Here is a 16944-nt window from a genome sequence, read left to right on the forward strand (position 1 = left end):
GGCATCATGAGTCAGGAAAATTATGTGGATATATTGAAGTAACATCTCAAGATATCAGTCAGGAAGTTAAAGCTTGGTCGCAAATGGGTCTTCCAAATGGACAATGACCCCAAGCATACTTCCAAAGTTGTGGCAAAATGGCTTAAGGACAACAAAGTCAAGGTATTGGAGTGGCCATCACAAAGCCTTGACCTCAATCCTATAGAAAATTTATGGACAGAATAGAAAAAGTGTGTGTGAGCAAGGAGGCCTACAAACCTGACTCAGTTACACCAGCTCTGTCAGGAGGAATGGGCCAAAATTCGCCCAAGCTTGTGGAAGGTTACCCAAAACGTTTGACCCAAGTTTAAATTGTTTAAGGCAATGCTACCGGAAAAGTCCGGTTCTTTTTTTTTATGGCCACTTCACACGCTCTCGCACTGCCTTTTTGTCAGGAGTGAGTGGGGATGATTTCATATTCTGTAAACATGTCTACATGGAGGTTGTTTGAGTAGCACACCTAAAAAGGCATCTGATATGGAGTTATCCTTCTCCAAATATCTATTCTATTTTTTCTCACTTTCTTCTGTCCAGGTCCAACCACTAGCTCGATTGGCAAACCTGTTTCTTGGCAACGCAACAGTTTAGTGTGGGATATTGAATTGACCTGCATATTCACAGTATTACACACACACAGCAGATCTGTGCTTGGATATTACCCAAAATAGTGTGTGTCTTTTGAGGAATTAGAGCTTTTGTCAATGTAGAGTACTTCTACCACCTGATTGCACCTCTATTCAAAGTAATAACTAAAAACAATGAGAGACAAAGCTATAGCAGTTTCCATATTTTTTTGCATAAACGCTGTACACTTGAATGATTTTAAAACATTGCTCATAGTTTATTAGGTTGACATTGCATGTGCAGCACACAATGTGTTTAGTGTTTCGGTACTCCCGCCATTTGTGACATTGTCTAACATTTTATTACGACTAAAACAGTAACGATTGGAAGAGTATCCTGACGGTGGGAAAAAAAATGCATCTAAAAGACACCGCAGTGAAAGTAACCCCATGTCAATTAAAATAAAGTTCCGCACTGTAAAAGACAAACTAAATCTTTACCATGAAATGTTTCTATAAGATTTAACATTTACAGTAGAGGTGTAGAGATGTCCACTCTTTCTTTCCCTCTTCTTTCTTTCTCAAGGTGAGTGTGTTTCAGCCTGTTCCGCTGAACATCCCAGAGTTAATAGAATCAAAATCGATGACAATCTTGTTTCGCTTGGGCTTGAACTGCCTGCGAAACAAACAGACACACACAGAGGGAGAGAGCGTTGAGAAGAGGAGAAAAAGCAAGTCACACTTTGTGAAGCCATGAACTTTTCCGGAACTTGTTCAGCACAGGGACTGTTTTGAGTCAGAGACAGGGGGAGGCAGCAGAGACAAAGATGAAAGGATGGGACACGGGTAAAACAAAAAAAGAGAGAAAGAAAGAAACTCTTTTCTTTTTCTCCTGCGCCCAGGAAGGAGCTCTGGGGGATCCAATTACCCATAAGCTTGCCTGGGGAGAGGGGGTGTAGGGTGGAGCGGCCGCCCCCTCGAGGAGGTACTGACAGGGACCAGGGATGCATTTTGCCCCCTTATCGCCACAACCCCCTGCCGAGGTCCCCAATACCAGCAGAGAGTAGACTACTCCTGTCCTCATCGCTCTCTTTATGTCTCTTTACTTATCTCTCGCTGTCCCTCTTTCTCAGTCCCCATGCCTGGACTCCCCGTACAGACCTGAGGCTGTATAGTTAGATCAAGTCTATTAGCAGGACCCCTGGATCTGTCCCGGGGCCCTGGAAAGAGAGGCCTGTAAGCAAGCGCATCGCAGGCTACATCCCAAATGGCACCCTATATAGTGCATTACTTTTGACCAGTGCCTAGGGCACCACTTGGGACGTAAAAAGTTTTGTAGCACAACAGCTACGATTACCGCAGTGAAATGGCAGGCCACTAGCCTTTCTGGAGGCTTTTTATAAAGCAGTTTCTTAACACCTTGTCGTGGAGTACGTGCCCAGGCAGAAGAGAAGAGGCACTGTAGCGTGTCACAGTTCACCACTGCACGACACACTAAAAGCCTTGCTGCCTTGTAAAATGCCACCACTAATAGCGTTCCAGGACACCTTTCATTCTGAAGACAGACCCACCGTCCTGCACAGACACGCCCGTGGCCTGTTCACAGGCGCGCACACACACACACATAATGACACACACACACACACACATACACACACACGGAATGAATACTGTTTTGCCACCTGCTTTTAAATCCCAAGGCCAAAGATGTTCTCACTCAATCAAATCAAAATGTTATGTCGCATGCGCCAAATACAACCTTACCGTGAAATGCATACTTACAAGCCCAACGCACGTTTTTTTTAAAGTAAGAAAATACTTGCGGGGGGGAAAAAGTGACAAAATAACGAGGCTATATACAGGGGGTACCGGTACCGTGTCAACGTGTTGGGGTACAGGTTAGTCAAGGTAATATGTAAAGTACCAGTCAAAAGTTCAGACACACCTACTCATTCAAGGGTTTCTTTATTTGGACTATTTTTCTACATTGTAGTGAAGCCATAAACTATGAAACGCATGTGGAATCATGTCACCCAAAAGTGTTAAATCAAAATATATTTCATTTGAGAATTTTCAAAGTAGCCACCCTTTGGCCTTGACAGCTTTTCACACTCTTGGCAATCTCTCAACCAGCTTCATGAGGTAGTCACCTGGAATACATTTCAATGAATTTGTGGAATTTCTTTCCTTAATACGTTTAAGCCAATCAGTTGTGTTGTAACAAGGTAGGGGGGCATACACAAGATAGCCCTATTTGGTAAAAGACCAGGTCCATATTATGACAAGAACAGCTCAAATAAGCAAAGAGAAATGACAGTCCATCATTACTTTAAGACATGAAGGTCAGTCAATATGGAACATTTCAAGAACTATGGAACTGGCTCTCATGAGGACCGCCAAAGGTAAGGAAGACCCAGAGTTAGCTCTGCTGTAGTCCACAATCAGCTCATCTTACTCACATTGAGGGAGAGGTTGTTGTCCTGGCACGACACTGCCAGGTCTCTGACCTCCTCCCTGTAGGCTGTCTCATTGTTGTCGGTGATCAGGCCTACCACCGGTGTCGTTGGCAAACAGAATGATAGTGTTGGAGTCGTGTGTGGCCATGCAGTTGTGAGGTGAACAGGGAGTACAGGAGGAGACTAAGCATGCACCCCTGAGAGGCCCCCGTGTTGAGGGTCAGCATGACAGATGTGTTGATGCCTACCCTTACCACCTGGGGGCGGCCCGTCAGGAAGTCCAGGATCCAGTTGCAGAGGGAGGTGTTTAGTGATGAGCTTTGAAGGCACTATGGTGTTGAACGCTGAGCTATAGTCAACAAACAGCATTCTCACGTAGGTGTTCCTTTTGTCCAGGTGGGAAAGGGCAGTTTGGAGTGCAATGGAGATTGCATCATCTGTGGATCTGTTGGGGCAGTATGCAAATTGTAGTGGGTCTAGGGTTTCTGGGATGATGTTGTTAATGTGAGCCATGACTAGCCTTTCAAAGCACTTCATGGCTACAGACGTGAGTGCTACGGGCCTGTAGTCATTTAGGCAGGCTACCTTGGCGTTCTTGGGCACAGGGACTATGTTCGTCTGCTTGAAACATGTAGGTATTACAGACTCGTTCAGGGAGTGGTTTGAAATGTCAGTGAAGACACCTGCCAGTTGGTCAGCGCATGCTCTGAGTACGAGTCCTGGTAATCTGTCTGGCCTTGTGAATGTTCACCTGTGTTCACATCGGCTACGGAGAGCGTGATCACACAGTCGTCCGGAACAGCTGGTGCAGTGTTGCTTGCCTTGAAGCAAGCATAGAAGGCATTTAGCACGTCTGGTAGGATCGCGTTACTGGGCAGCTCGCGATTGGGTTTCCCTTTGTAATCCATAATAGTTTGCAAGCTCCGCCACATCCGACGAGCATCAGAGCCGGTGTCGTAGAATCCAATCTTAGTCCTGTAAAGATGCTTTGCCTGTTTGATGGTTTGTCGGAAGGCATTGTGGGAAAGTCTTGCAGCTTAGCATCCGCATCATCAGACCACTTCCGTCATAAGCGAGTCACTGGTACTTTGCGCTCGAGTGCTTGCTTGTAAGAAAAAACCAGTAGGATAGAATTATGGTGAGACTTTCCAAGTGGAGGGAGAGCTTTGTATGCGTCTGTGTGGAGTAAAGGTCTATAGAGGTTGTTGTTGTTATACCATCATAGACCATCACCCGTGTTACCGGAGGTTGCTGTCATGCTGATGAACGGAAAACCCAGCCAACTATATATTATCCATGTCCTTGTTCAGCCATGACTCAGTGAAACATAAGATATTACAGTTAATGTCCCATTGGTAAGATAGTCTAACGCGCAATCTCTTTTCCAGAGATTGCGCGTTAGCCCGTAGGAGAGATGGTAAAGGCATTTTCAAAGGCTACATTTCAGTCCAGATAATATTTGACAAACTACAGTAAATTTTACAAAACACAAAATGTATTTTTCTGTAATGCCTATTTTTGGAAAGGGGAGGGTGCCCAACCAACGTGAGTCGAGGTTCTACCAAAGAAAGAAAAAAGTACTCATAATTGAAAAGGAAAAGGCGTAACACTTGCTCACCATTAGAAATCTGTTTTTTTTTTAGCAGGGTTAAAAGATTAATGCTTCAGCCTTCAATAAAGGCAATAATTCTTATCTACAAATAAAGGTCAATTCAACTGGTTATACTGCGTCAACACTGATTCATTCATTCGTGTATTTTCCTCAAGGTCAAAAATGTTCCTTGAAACTTCTATTGAGTATGCGATCCAGTTAAGAGTCAAATTTAATACACGCTTTCGGTCCAAAATGCCAACGGATACAGATGGAAAAAAAAGAAAGAGGGATGGAGGAAAGGAGAGGAATAAAATAGTCATTGCAAACGTGTAGGAGGAAGTACATGATCAGCTAGCTCAGGGATTTGGCCTCGTTTCCCAAACTCGGGTTCTGGGGATCCCCCTGGGTGCACATTTTGGTTTTTGCCCTAGCACTACACAGCTGATTTAAAATAATCTAAGCTTGATGGGGGGCACCAGGATCGAGTTTTGGAAACCATGAGCTAGAGGACAACCTGAATAGGTGTGTGTGTGTGTGCATCCTCAATAAAACCAGCTATTGGAAGTAAACTCTACCCCCATATGAACACATCTTCAAAGCTTTCTATATATATATAAAAATAATCAGTGGAAGTGTATGGGTACATCCCAAATGGCACCGAATTCCCTGTAGAGTGCACTACGTTTGACCAGAGCCCTATGGGTAGTGCCATAATGTAGGGCACTATATAAGGAACAGGGTGCCATTTGGAACGCAAACACACATTATTTATATATATATATATATATATATATATATAGTATTTTTCTGGCTTCCTGTCTCCAACAGTAAAAGTCTCTTATTTGATCTGACGAGGATGAAGTATTAAGACAGTATTTAAATACCTGAGCTGTAACCCTGTGTGTGTAATGTGGCTCAGGGGGAGATTTCCAAGCATGTGTGGTAGCGAGACATTTCAATGGGAATCAATTAAAGAACGTTCTGCTTGTTCATGTACCTGCAAATAAGGACATGTTGGTGAAAAATATGCTTTATCTTTCCCCGTGTGTATATGTGTATCTATAGAGTATGCATGTGCTGTTCGGGGTCTATACAGTTTGTTAAAAGTCCTGCAACGGGTCGGATACCCACGATTCCCTGCGGTTGAGCCACAAAAATAAATAATTAGTAAAATAATCGGCTTGCGGGTGGGAATGAAAACATTCAATACGCGGATCAGAACAATTATATTGCGGGCTGGAATTTTTTTAAATCAAGATTAATTTAAAAAAAATACAAACCCAGGAACTTCTTGTGTTGAACTGTGTTGCAAAATCAATTAGGCTATGTGAGCGGTGAGGCAGACATTGCCTGGGCCTAGGCTCCCAGCCACATAACCAGAGAGTGGAGCAGGAAACTGTCCAATAGTAGAATGTGTGGTGCTGAAACATTCCTACATTTGTCGACGTGCAGATCTTGTGTTTCCTTCTGCCACGTGACAATATGTTGCAAAGTTTATTTCCCCTGACTACTAGCTCACGTGAAGATGGGTAACGTAACAGGAGAAATAAAACCAAAAAGGTCACGATGGTGAAATACACCATTGTGGAAACTGGGTGCTGCTCGATTGAAATCGCCGATTTGGAAGGGTTTTGGAGTAGTTGTGGACAAGGACGACAGCAGTAGATGGATACACAGCCTGCAAAAGTGCAAGCAGGTATTTGTTAATGATAATTCAGTAGATTACATTAATTCAGGCTTTTGTTCACACACACACAGCCATATCAAGTTTAAACCTGTGCAGCCAATAGCCTACAAAATAAATGAATGCTATTTTTCCAGCCTATAGCCTATTTGATTCTGTGAATTGTTTACAATTTCAATTAAACTATTTAATTATCCAAATAATATTGAATGTAAAGGTATTGTTTTGTCGGCTACAGGCTTACATTTGGTAGTAAGAAAGCCTATAGAAGGCTCTTTTTCAAAATGTGAGTTGTCAATGTGCCGCATCGCATTGTGAAAATATGAAGATATAATTCTTAAAGAGGAGCTGAACTTCCTGATTTGGTCTTGGTTTTTCGGCTTGGTCATTAAGAAATGCTGCAGCCATGACTGAAGCCAAACGAGAGTTGTCTTGTGGGGACCGTCAATAAATTAGTTCATTAGGCCCCATCTATAGATTTCACATGACTGGGAATACAGATCTGCATCTGTTGGTCACAGATACCTTTAAAAAAAGGTAGGGGCGTGGATCAGAAAACCAGTCAGTATCTGGTGTGACCACCATTTGCTTCGTGCAGCGCGACACATCTCCTTCACATAGAGTTGATCAGGCTGTTGATTGTGGCCTGTGGAATGTTGTCCCACTCTTCTTCAATGGCTGTGCGAAGTTCCTGGATATTGGCGGTAACTGAAACACATCGATCCAGAGCATCTCAAACAGGCTCAATGGGTGATGTTTGAGTATGCAGGCCATTGAAGAACTGGGATATTATCAGCTTCCAGGAATTGTGTACAGATCCTTGCGACATGGGGCCGTGCATTATCATGCTGAAACACGAGGTGATGGTGATGGATGACTAGCATGACAATGAGCCTCAGGATCTCGTCACGGTATCTCTGTGCATTCAAATTGGCATTGATAAAATGCAATTGTGTTTGTTCTCTGTAGTTTATGCCTGCCCATACCATAACCCCACCATGGGCCACTCTGTTCACAACGTTGACATCAGAAAACCACTTGCTCACACAACGTCTGCCAGGTACAGTTGAAACCGGGACTCATCCGTGAAGAGCACACTTCTCCAGCGTGCCAGTGGCCATCGAAGGTGAGCACTGCGGACAGGTCAAGACCCTGGTGAGGATGATGAGTATGCAGATTAGCTTCCCTGAGACAGTTTCTGATAGTTCGAGCCGAAATTCTTCAGCTTTTCAAACCCTCAGTCTGGGTGGTTGGTCGGATGTGGAGGTCCTGGGCTGGCGTGGTTACAAGCGGTCTGCGGTTGTGAGGCCGGTTGGACTTACTGCCAAATTCTCTAAAAACAGAGACGGCTTATGGTGGAGAAATGTTATTCTCTGGCAACAGCTCTGGAGGACATTCTTGCAGTCAGCATGCCAATTGAACACTCCCTCAAAACTCGAGACATCTGTGTGTTCTGTGACAAAACTGCACATTTTAGAGTGGCCTTTTATTGTCCCCAGCACAAGGTGCATCTGTGTAATGATCACGCTGGTTAATAAGCGTCTTGATATGCCACACCTGTCAGGTGGATGGATCATCTTGGCAAAAGAGAAATGCTCACCAACAGGGATGTAAACACATCTGTGCATAACATTTGAGAGAAATAAGCTTCTGTGAGTGTGGAACATTTCTGAGATCTTTTATTTCAGCTCATGGAACATGAGACCAACAATATACATGTTGTGTTTATATTTTTGTTCAGTATAGAATATGTAGAGACATGACATTTATCAAAATATCTATCTGCTCCTTTCATCACACCTCTTTCCACACACTCACATCACATACACCCCCCCCCACACCACCACCACCACTCAATCCGGTGTTGTTTGTGAGAGCAGATTGGCAGCAGGTAGTTAGTTGTAGGCTGTATGGGGTCTGGTGCAGTCTGGCACTGCTGACCCCCCCCCCCAGTAGTCCCAGGACAGGTCGTTAGTGGGTAGGGTTTACACCCCTGAAACAACCCTCATATCCAGGCACTAAGCCTCATATCCAGGCACTAGGCCCCCCCAAACCATGCCCCCAACCCTTTGACACGCATGTATACAGGTTCAAAAACACACGTGTGTAACCCCAAGGGGAGCGCCATCTTAGCTCCAACCCTGTTTGTTTGGAACCTCTTCTCACAGAACTGTCAGCCCTCTCTGGCTGGCAGATGTCAATTAAGTCATCCACACTCCTCTTCCCTCCATCCAGGAGCAACACACACACACACACACACACGGCGGCTCAGGAGACTCACTTGTATTCGATCCCTGCCAAGTTAAGCAGCCGTCTGGAGGCAGTCATTTCAGGGATGTCGTGGTACTTGTCTGACAAATAAATCACGTCCTTTATACCTGTAGGTAAGAGACAGCGAGGGGAAAGAGGGAGGGATGGATGGAGGGGAAAATAGAGGGAGAGAGAGAGAGTCAATTATCTATCGGACAGGCTCGGGATGATGGTGAGTGGTGACTAAGGGAGGGAGGGAGGTCTCAGTAAACCCTGCGGAGTGGAGAGGGAGGAGGGGTGCAATTGAGTGTGTGTACTGTATGGGGGAGGTCGATAAACCCTCAACAGCAGGCAGAGTCCAATACCGAGAACTAAAGACGAAGCAGGAAATCTACCAACCCCAGCTGTCATCTTTAAAAGCACCCCCTTCCCGCTTAATGGAGGTGTGTGTGTGTGTGTGTGCGCGTGTGTGTGTGCGTGTGAGCCTAAGCGGTATACAACAGGGCCTGGCTCGATTAGTATATCTACCATACCATCATGCTTGGGAGGTCCTCGGCTCCCTACACACACACAATATACACACACACAATATCACTCTGTCAAAAAGGTCACATACAGCGGGTGCCTGCCTTATCTGCCAACACCCCACTGAAACCCCCTAAACTGCAGAGATAGGATTGGTTGTCCCCCATGGCTCTGTGCTGGGCCCGCCTGATATCTTCCCCGCATCATCAGAGCTTTAGGAGCCGCTGGCTCAATCCGGCTCAGCGTTACCCAGCATGGCTTCCCAGTCTCACCTGCCCTGTATTATTGGACAGTTTCATCTGCGGGAAACTGTGAGAGAACCGGTATTTATCCTGTGATCCGCTGAGGGGAGACCACGCAGAGTGAATTCTATTCACCACAGTAGATAAAGAGCGACGGACTATAGGGCTGGCGGTGTTACTGTTAGCGGCACTATCTATACAGGGAGTGAAAGACAGGCTAGACAGACAGTGGTGATAATATCCACTCACCTGGTATGGACTGGACTGTTATGCTCATCATATTCTCTTCACTTCGTATCACACCAGTAGCTGTAGAGTTACTACTCTGATCGCTGATGTTAACAGGAGAGAAAGGTCGTTATGTCTGGTCCTGGTAATCCAGGGCGCATGCGTGTTTGCCCTAACACTACACACCTGATGCCACTCGTCGTCAAACCTTTCACCAGTGGAGTCAGGTGTGTGGTGCAGATTAAGAAACACTGGTCTGAATGACTACAAGAGCAAAGCTTACTTCACCACCACGACACAGGCGACTATTCAAAAGAAACATTAGCAGCGGATAAATGTGTACGAAAAACAACAAAAGCATGTCTGAATGGGTGCAGCGGCGCTGCCTGGGCCTAACAATGGATCAGATAAATAGATCAAACACACAAAGCGTCTCTTCTCCCAAGTGGAAGTAACAAAGACCTTTATGGTCGGATTGTTTGCAGCCGTAGAAGGCCACAGAGTGCAGAGGCAGTACGTGGGCGAGTTCCTTTATTCGTAAATCTCCCGCTGAAAATAATATCTCTGATATTTGGATTTGCATATAAGGTATTATCGTTATTCCCAGGTGTATTGGTTTTGAAAAGCACAGAGATGCAATGAATGTGAATCTACGTCCTTAAAAACAAAAAAACCCACCTATGACATTCTTGGGAAGAACTTGAACACCGCAAAGAAAACAATGTAAAGAAGGGCCTCCCGGGTGGCGCAGTGGTTAAGGGCGCTGTACTGCAGCGCCAGCTGTGTCACCAGAGACCCTGGGTTTGCAACTCCGCGACCGGGAGGTCCGTGGGGCGACGCACAATTGGCCTAGGGCCCGGGCGCAGTGCACGCTAACCAAGGTTGCCAGGTGCACGGTGTTTCCTCCGACACATTGGTGCGGCCGGCTTCCGGGTTGGAGGCGCGCTGTGTTAAGAAGCAGTGCGGCTTGGTTGGGTTGTGTATCGGAGGACGCATGACTTTCAACCTTCGTCTCTCCCGAGCCCGTACGGGAGTTGTAGCGATGAGACAAGCTAGTAGCTACTGAAAACAATTGTACACCACGAAAAAGGGGTAAAATAAAAGAAAAATGTAAGAAAAAAAACTTTTCCCTGCAAAAAAGAAATAACCGCAATAAATAAATAAAACATTGAATCAAACTTACTTATTGAAGTAATGTCCGGGTGTGAGTTTGCATATGGTAGCAGTCTGAACGGGGATAATGCCAGTGTTCCAAATGTATAGCCAATAAACAAACCATGAATAAAAATGCACACACAATGGACTGTCAATATTGCCTAGTGAGGGCTCTGCAGGATTTGGCATTCGTGCTTGGCTGACTCCGCTGGGGTGTGATGGAAGGGGAATAATGATTGGTGGTGGTGATGGTGAGGGCCACAGGGTGTCTGTGTGCTCCAGCAGTAGGTGTTGCTCATGCTGTCAGACCACCATGACTCTTAAGTAGCACAGAGGGGCAAATCAGGGAGATGGCTTGAAATTACACTGGTTTATTTTGGCAGAGAAATGTGTGTGTGTGTGATGTCCTTACTATGTAATTGGGCAACAGGGAATTTCGTTTTGATGTGTGTAAGGAAGGCGCGGGCTGTGTGTGTGTTCTGTGGGCCGAGATATGGTCGTTTGGGGGTGCAGTGGTTATGAAGTGGGGCTTCACTGCCTCACAGCTCTAATAAGAAGGAAAAGCCTCTAGAGGATCCAAGATCAGCCCAACCAACAGCCTGGAGTTAACAGGCTGCAGCATGGAGAAGTGGTGTGTGTTTCTGTTTGAAAGCGCTGCTCCCAAGAGAGAAAAGACTCAACATCCGCACTGCTTGAGACAGAAACCGTTTCACATAACCTTCTGCACCAAGCGGGGAGCTTTACAAGTCACCAAGGACAGGAGCTTTAGTCTAGCGTACGGTAGCCGATACACATCATTTAAAAAGCAAATGGGATGAAATTAATCTAGTCCTTCTAAAACACATCCTTCAGAGCCAAGATGGGGGGGGGGGGGGGGTGTAATGGGAGGTTTGCTTTACGACCATAGAGATGAGGTTGTGAGTGTCAGAATCTGGTCAAGCAGCCCAGTCTCAGCCACCTTCTGCCTATGCTTCTACTATCGGTCTCCCTGTCCCCGTGTGCTGTCCAAATACGGACAAAAGAAATACAACAGAGATCAGATGTTCCTAGACGGGGTTCTGAGTCTGACAGCTTGAGACGCCAGTAGTAGTCATGTTAGAAAAGGAGGTGTGGAATTTAACAAATGTACTATTGAAAAATCCCCCACCACAACTTCTTTCCACTGATCTATAGTGAAGCAACAGAGGAAAACAGATCCAGATCCAGATCCAGATCCGTAGTTGAAATATAAAACGGAAAATGAAAATATCTTTAAAATAAAGCACATTTGTTTTCTCTATGTCTGGGAGATATTTTTGTGAAGTACACTGAAGGTGATATGCACATCCACGACCTTTCAAAAAACCGATGCTACTGTAGAAGGCCTGCACGGCACAATGTATCATTTATCATGTCTGTAAAAACATAAATAGCCCTTTATCCATCTCTACCCGTTGCCAAGACGACAGACTAGCAATAAAGAAAACACATTTTATAGATTGAAGACTGAGAAACAATACATTCGAACTGATAATCGATCGCAAAGCATGGTGCAGACTACCCAGTACATCACTGAGGCCTTGCTCCCTGCCATCCAGGATCTCTAGACCAGGCGGTGTCAAAGGAAGGCCCGAAATTGTCAAAGACTAAAACAATAAACTGTTCACTCTGCTACCATCCGGCAAATGTCACCGGATCATCAAATCTCGGACCAACAGGCTCCGAGGCAGCTTCTACCCCCAAGCCATATGAATGCTAAATAGTTAATTGAATGGTTACCCTGAGTATCTGCATCGAACCCCATTATGCACAGACTCTACGCAGACTAACAAAGGCAAATATATTGCAGCTCAAAAATGTATGTATGTAAACTCTGTAAAAAAAGAAACGTCGCTTTTTCAGGACCCTGGCTTTCAAAGATAATGCGTAAAAATCTAAACTTCACAGATCTTCATTGCAAAGGGTTTAAACAGTTTCCCATGCTTGTTCAATGAACCATAAACATTTAATGAACATGCACCTGTAGAACGGTCGTTAAGACACTGACAGCTTACGGTAGAAGCTAGGTAGCTTAGCTTAGAAGCTAAGACGGTAGGCAATTAAGGTCACAGTTATGAAAACTTAGGACACTAAAGAGGCCTTTCTACTGACTCTGAAAAACACAAAAAGAAAGATGCCCAGGGTCCCCGTTCATCTGCGTGAACGTGCCTTAGGCATGCTGCAAAGAGGCATGAGGACTGCAGATGTGGCCAGGGCAATAAATTGCAATGTCCGTACTGTGAGACGCCTAAGACAGAGCTACAGGGAGACAGGACGAACAACTGATCGTCCTCGCAGTGGCAGACCACATGTAACAACACCTGGACAGGATCGGTACATCCGAACATCACACCTGCGGGACAGGTACAGGATGGCAACAACAACTGTCCGAGTTACACCAGGGCTTTTGGCCTGTTGTAAGGCAGGTCCTCACCAGACATCACCAGCAACAGTGTCGCCTGGACTCACTGTCGCTGAAGCAGACAGGACTGGCAAAAAGTGCTCTTCACTGACGAGCCACGGTTTTGTCTCACCAGGGGTGATGGTCGGATTCGCGTTTATCTTCGAAGGAATGAGCATTACAACGAGACCTGTGCTCTGGAGCGGGATCGATTTGGAGGTGGAGGGTCCGTCATGGTCTGGGGCGGTGTGTCACAGCATCATTGGACTGAGTTTGTCATTGCAGGCAATCTCAACACTGTGCATTACATGGAAGACATCCTCCTCCCTCATGTGATACCCTTCCTGCAGGCTCATCATGACATGACCCTCCAGCATGACGATGCCACTAGCCATACTGCTCGTTCTGTGCGTGATTTCCTGCAAGACAGGAATGTCAGTGTTCTGCCATGGCCAGCGAAGAGCCCGGATCTCAATCCCACTGAACACGTCTGGGACCTGTTGGATCGGAGGGTGAGGGCTAGGGCCATTCCCGCCCCAGAAATGTCTGGGAACTTGCAGGTGCCTTGGTGGAAGAGTGGGGTAACATCTAAAAGGCAATAACTGGGATATCTGGTGCAGTCCATGAGGAGATGATGCACTGCAGTACTTAATGCAGCTGGTGGCCACAGCAGATACTGACTTACTTTTGACCCCCCCCCCCCTTTTGTTCAGGGACAAATTATTCAATTTATTATTCCAATAAACGCAGTTGACAACGTTTCTATTTTTGCTGAGTTTATCTATGTATGTATACATGCATGTATGTGTTACTGCTCTGGAGGAGATCTGCATGGAGGAATGGGCCAAAATACCAGCAACAGTGTGTGAAAACCTTGTGAAGACTCACAGAAAATGTTTGAGCTCTGTCATTGCCAACAAAGGGTATATCATAGTCTGTCATAGTTGAAGTGTACCTATGATGAAAATTACAGGCCTCATCTTTTTAAGTGGGAGAACTTGCACAATTGGTGGCTGACTAAACACTTTTTGCCCCACTGTATATGCATGTATGTGTATATATGCATGTTTGTGTGTATATGTATGTGTATATACATATATCTCTCTCACACACACACACGTTCAAAAGTTTGGGGTCACTTAGAAATGTCCTTGTTTTTGAAAGAAAAGCTAATTTTTTGTCCATTAAAATAACATCAAATTGATCAGAAATACAGTGCAGACATTGTAAATGACTATTGTAGCTGGAAATGGCAGATTTTTTATGGAATATCTACATAGGCGTACAGAGGCCCATTATCAGCAACCATCACTCCTGTGTTCCAATGGCACGTTGTGTCAGCTAATCCAAGTGTATCATTTTAAAAGGCTAATTGATCATTAGAAAACCCTTTAGCATGTTAGCACAGCTGAACACTGTTTTCCTGATTTAAAGAAGCAATAAAACTGGCCTTCTTTAGACTAGTTGAGTATCTGGAGCATCAGCATTTATGGGTTTGATTACAGGCTCAAAATGGCTGAAAACAAAGTACTTTCTTCTGAAACTCGTCAGTCTATTCTTGTTCTGAAAAATTAAGGCTATTCCATGCGAGAAATTGCCAAGAAACTGAAGATCTCATACAACGCTGTGTACTACTCCCTTCACAGAACAGCGCAAACGCGCTCTAACCAGACTAGAAACAGGAGTGGGAGGCCCCGGTGCACAACTGAGCAAGAGGACAGAATGTCTAGTTTGAGAAACAGACGCCTCTCACAAGTCCTCAACTGGCAGCTTCATTAAATAGTACCTGCAAAACACCAGTCTAAACACCAACAGTGAAGAGGCGACTCCGGGATGCTGGCCTTCTAGGCAGAGTTGCAAAGAAAAAGCCATATCTCAGACTTGCCAATAAAAATAAAAGATTAAGATGGGCAAAAGAACACAGTCACTGGAGGAACTCTGCCTAGAAGGCCAGCAACATTAACAATGTCTACACTGTATTCCTGATTAATTTAATGTTATTTTAATGGACGAGGACATTTCTAAGTTCCCCAAACTTTTGAACGGTAGTGTGTATACACATACATGCATACACACACAGTGCCAGTCAAAAGTTTGGACACCTATTAATTCTAGGGTTTTTCTTTTTTACTATTTTCTACAATGTGGAATAGTGAAGACATCAAAACTATGAAATAACACCTATGGAATCATGTAGTAACCAAAAATTGTGTTAAACAAATCAAAATAAATGTTATATTATAGATTCTTCAAAGTAGCCACCCTTTGCCTTGATGACAGCTTTAAACACTCTTATTTTTAACTCTGCATTGTTGGGAAGGGCTTGTAAAAGTCTAGACCCGTCTAATTCGGCACATGTGACAAATCAAATGTTATTTGATATTGTTGTTATGTAACTAATACTAGTGACCAGTCATGAATGGGATGGAAAACTCAGAGGCAGTTTGAGTTGTAAAAAACGCAACATTCTGGAACGTTCCACAACAGTGACTTAAGTGGACGGGAGGGCAGCTTAAGTAACTCAAAAGAGAGGGAGGAGGGTAGGGTAGCTAGCCATTTGGGACCAGACTAAAACTTTGAAACATTTCAAAATTAGCCCACTCCAGTGGAAGTTGGTGACAGACACAGAGAGTTTGTGTGTGTGCGGGTGAATGCCTGAGAGCGTGTGCCTGTGACAGACATGCTCGGCCCCTCGCCAGCGTGAGCCCAAAGTTACAAGATGGCAGAGAAGGATGGCAGGCAGGCGCTGGGGAGTCAGTCCAAGCCCAATAGACTGAGGAGGCTCCCATAAATCCATGTTTTACGCATCCTTTTGACCAGCTACGGAAAGAAAAGAGAGTGAAGGAGAGAGCGAGGAAAAGAGAGGAATATCAGGCAAGGAAAGTAACAGAAAAAAGGAGGGGGGGGAGCTAATACGTGGCAGTCGAGAGACCAAATGAGAAAGAGGAGAGAGAGAAAAGGCAAGGGAAATCCGAAGTGAGGAAGAAAGCGGCCTCTCGTTAGGGCTAAGTGGAAGGACGGGCATCATCTTACGAGTTCCAACCCAACTTTACTATATAGTGACTTCTACCGTGATTATCTTTTTTTTTGTACAGAAACTTCATATTATTGTCACACATGACCGCCGAAGCACTTCTGGACATCAGATCGACAGCTACTAACCTAGATTTTGACTTCAACTCCCGACTCAGCTGTTCCACTGTTCATACCGAACCCTGTTCCTTTGTTTCCGTGGGCTACCAAAACGCTGCAGGCATAGACGTGGGAGACGAGGTGGAGCCCTGGTGAAATTGAGGCGAAGTGAAAACCGAACGGCGCTGCCTTCCGTTCGACTGGCAAATCACTTGAGAATAACATGGATGAGCTCCGTTCGAGAGTCTCCTATCAGAGAGACTTGAAAAGCTGCAACATTATGTGTCTTACAGAAATGTAACTTTTATAAAGTAACTGGTTCTGCTGCTTCAAGTGTGAAGGAAATCTCTAGCTTTTGCTCACCTGGTATATGGTCATTGTAAGCTGCAGACCCTTTGACCTACCAAGAGAGTTCTAATTTGTAATTATCACAGCTGTCAAACTGTATGGGGCCATAAACAGAAACTGCTCACCCAGAAGAAGCATTTTTGGTGGGCGGAGACTTTAACGTTGGGAGACTTGAAACTGTTCTACCCCCCCCCCCCCCCGAATGGCACGTCTCAAGGCTTAAAAATCATTCTTTAACCAGACTCCTAACCTTCATCTACACCGAGTGGATTTAACAAGTGACATCAATAAGTGATTGTAGCGTTCACC

At 45.0% G+C, this 16944-nt stretch overlaps 1 protein-coding gene across 2 annotated transcripts in view; it reads right to left on the minus strand.

The window, feature by feature from the left end:
- Positions 1–856: 856 nt before the first annotated feature.
- LOC110497396 (deoxycytidylate deaminase) overlaps positions 857–16944 on the minus strand; it is a 44502-nt gene continuing 28414 nt past the window's right edge. For both annotated transcript variants that reach the window (XM_036954337.1, XM_036954336.1), the window contains exons 5-6: positions 8618–8714; positions 857–1278 (exon numbers count right to left, since the gene is read on the minus strand). In XM_036954337.1, coding sequence (XP_036810232.1) covers positions 1200–1278; positions 8618–8714 — 176 coding nt within the window. In that variant the 3' untranslated portion in view covers positions 857–1199. The remainder of the gene's footprint in view (positions 1279–8617; positions 8715–16944) is intronic.

Source organism: Oncorhynchus mykiss, chromosome 19 (assembly GCF_013265735.2).
Source record: "Oncorhynchus mykiss isolate Arlee chromosome 19, USDA_OmykA_1.1, whole genome shotgun sequence".
NCBI lineage: Eukaryota > Metazoa > Chordata > Actinopteri > Salmoniformes > Salmonidae > Oncorhynchus > Oncorhynchus mykiss.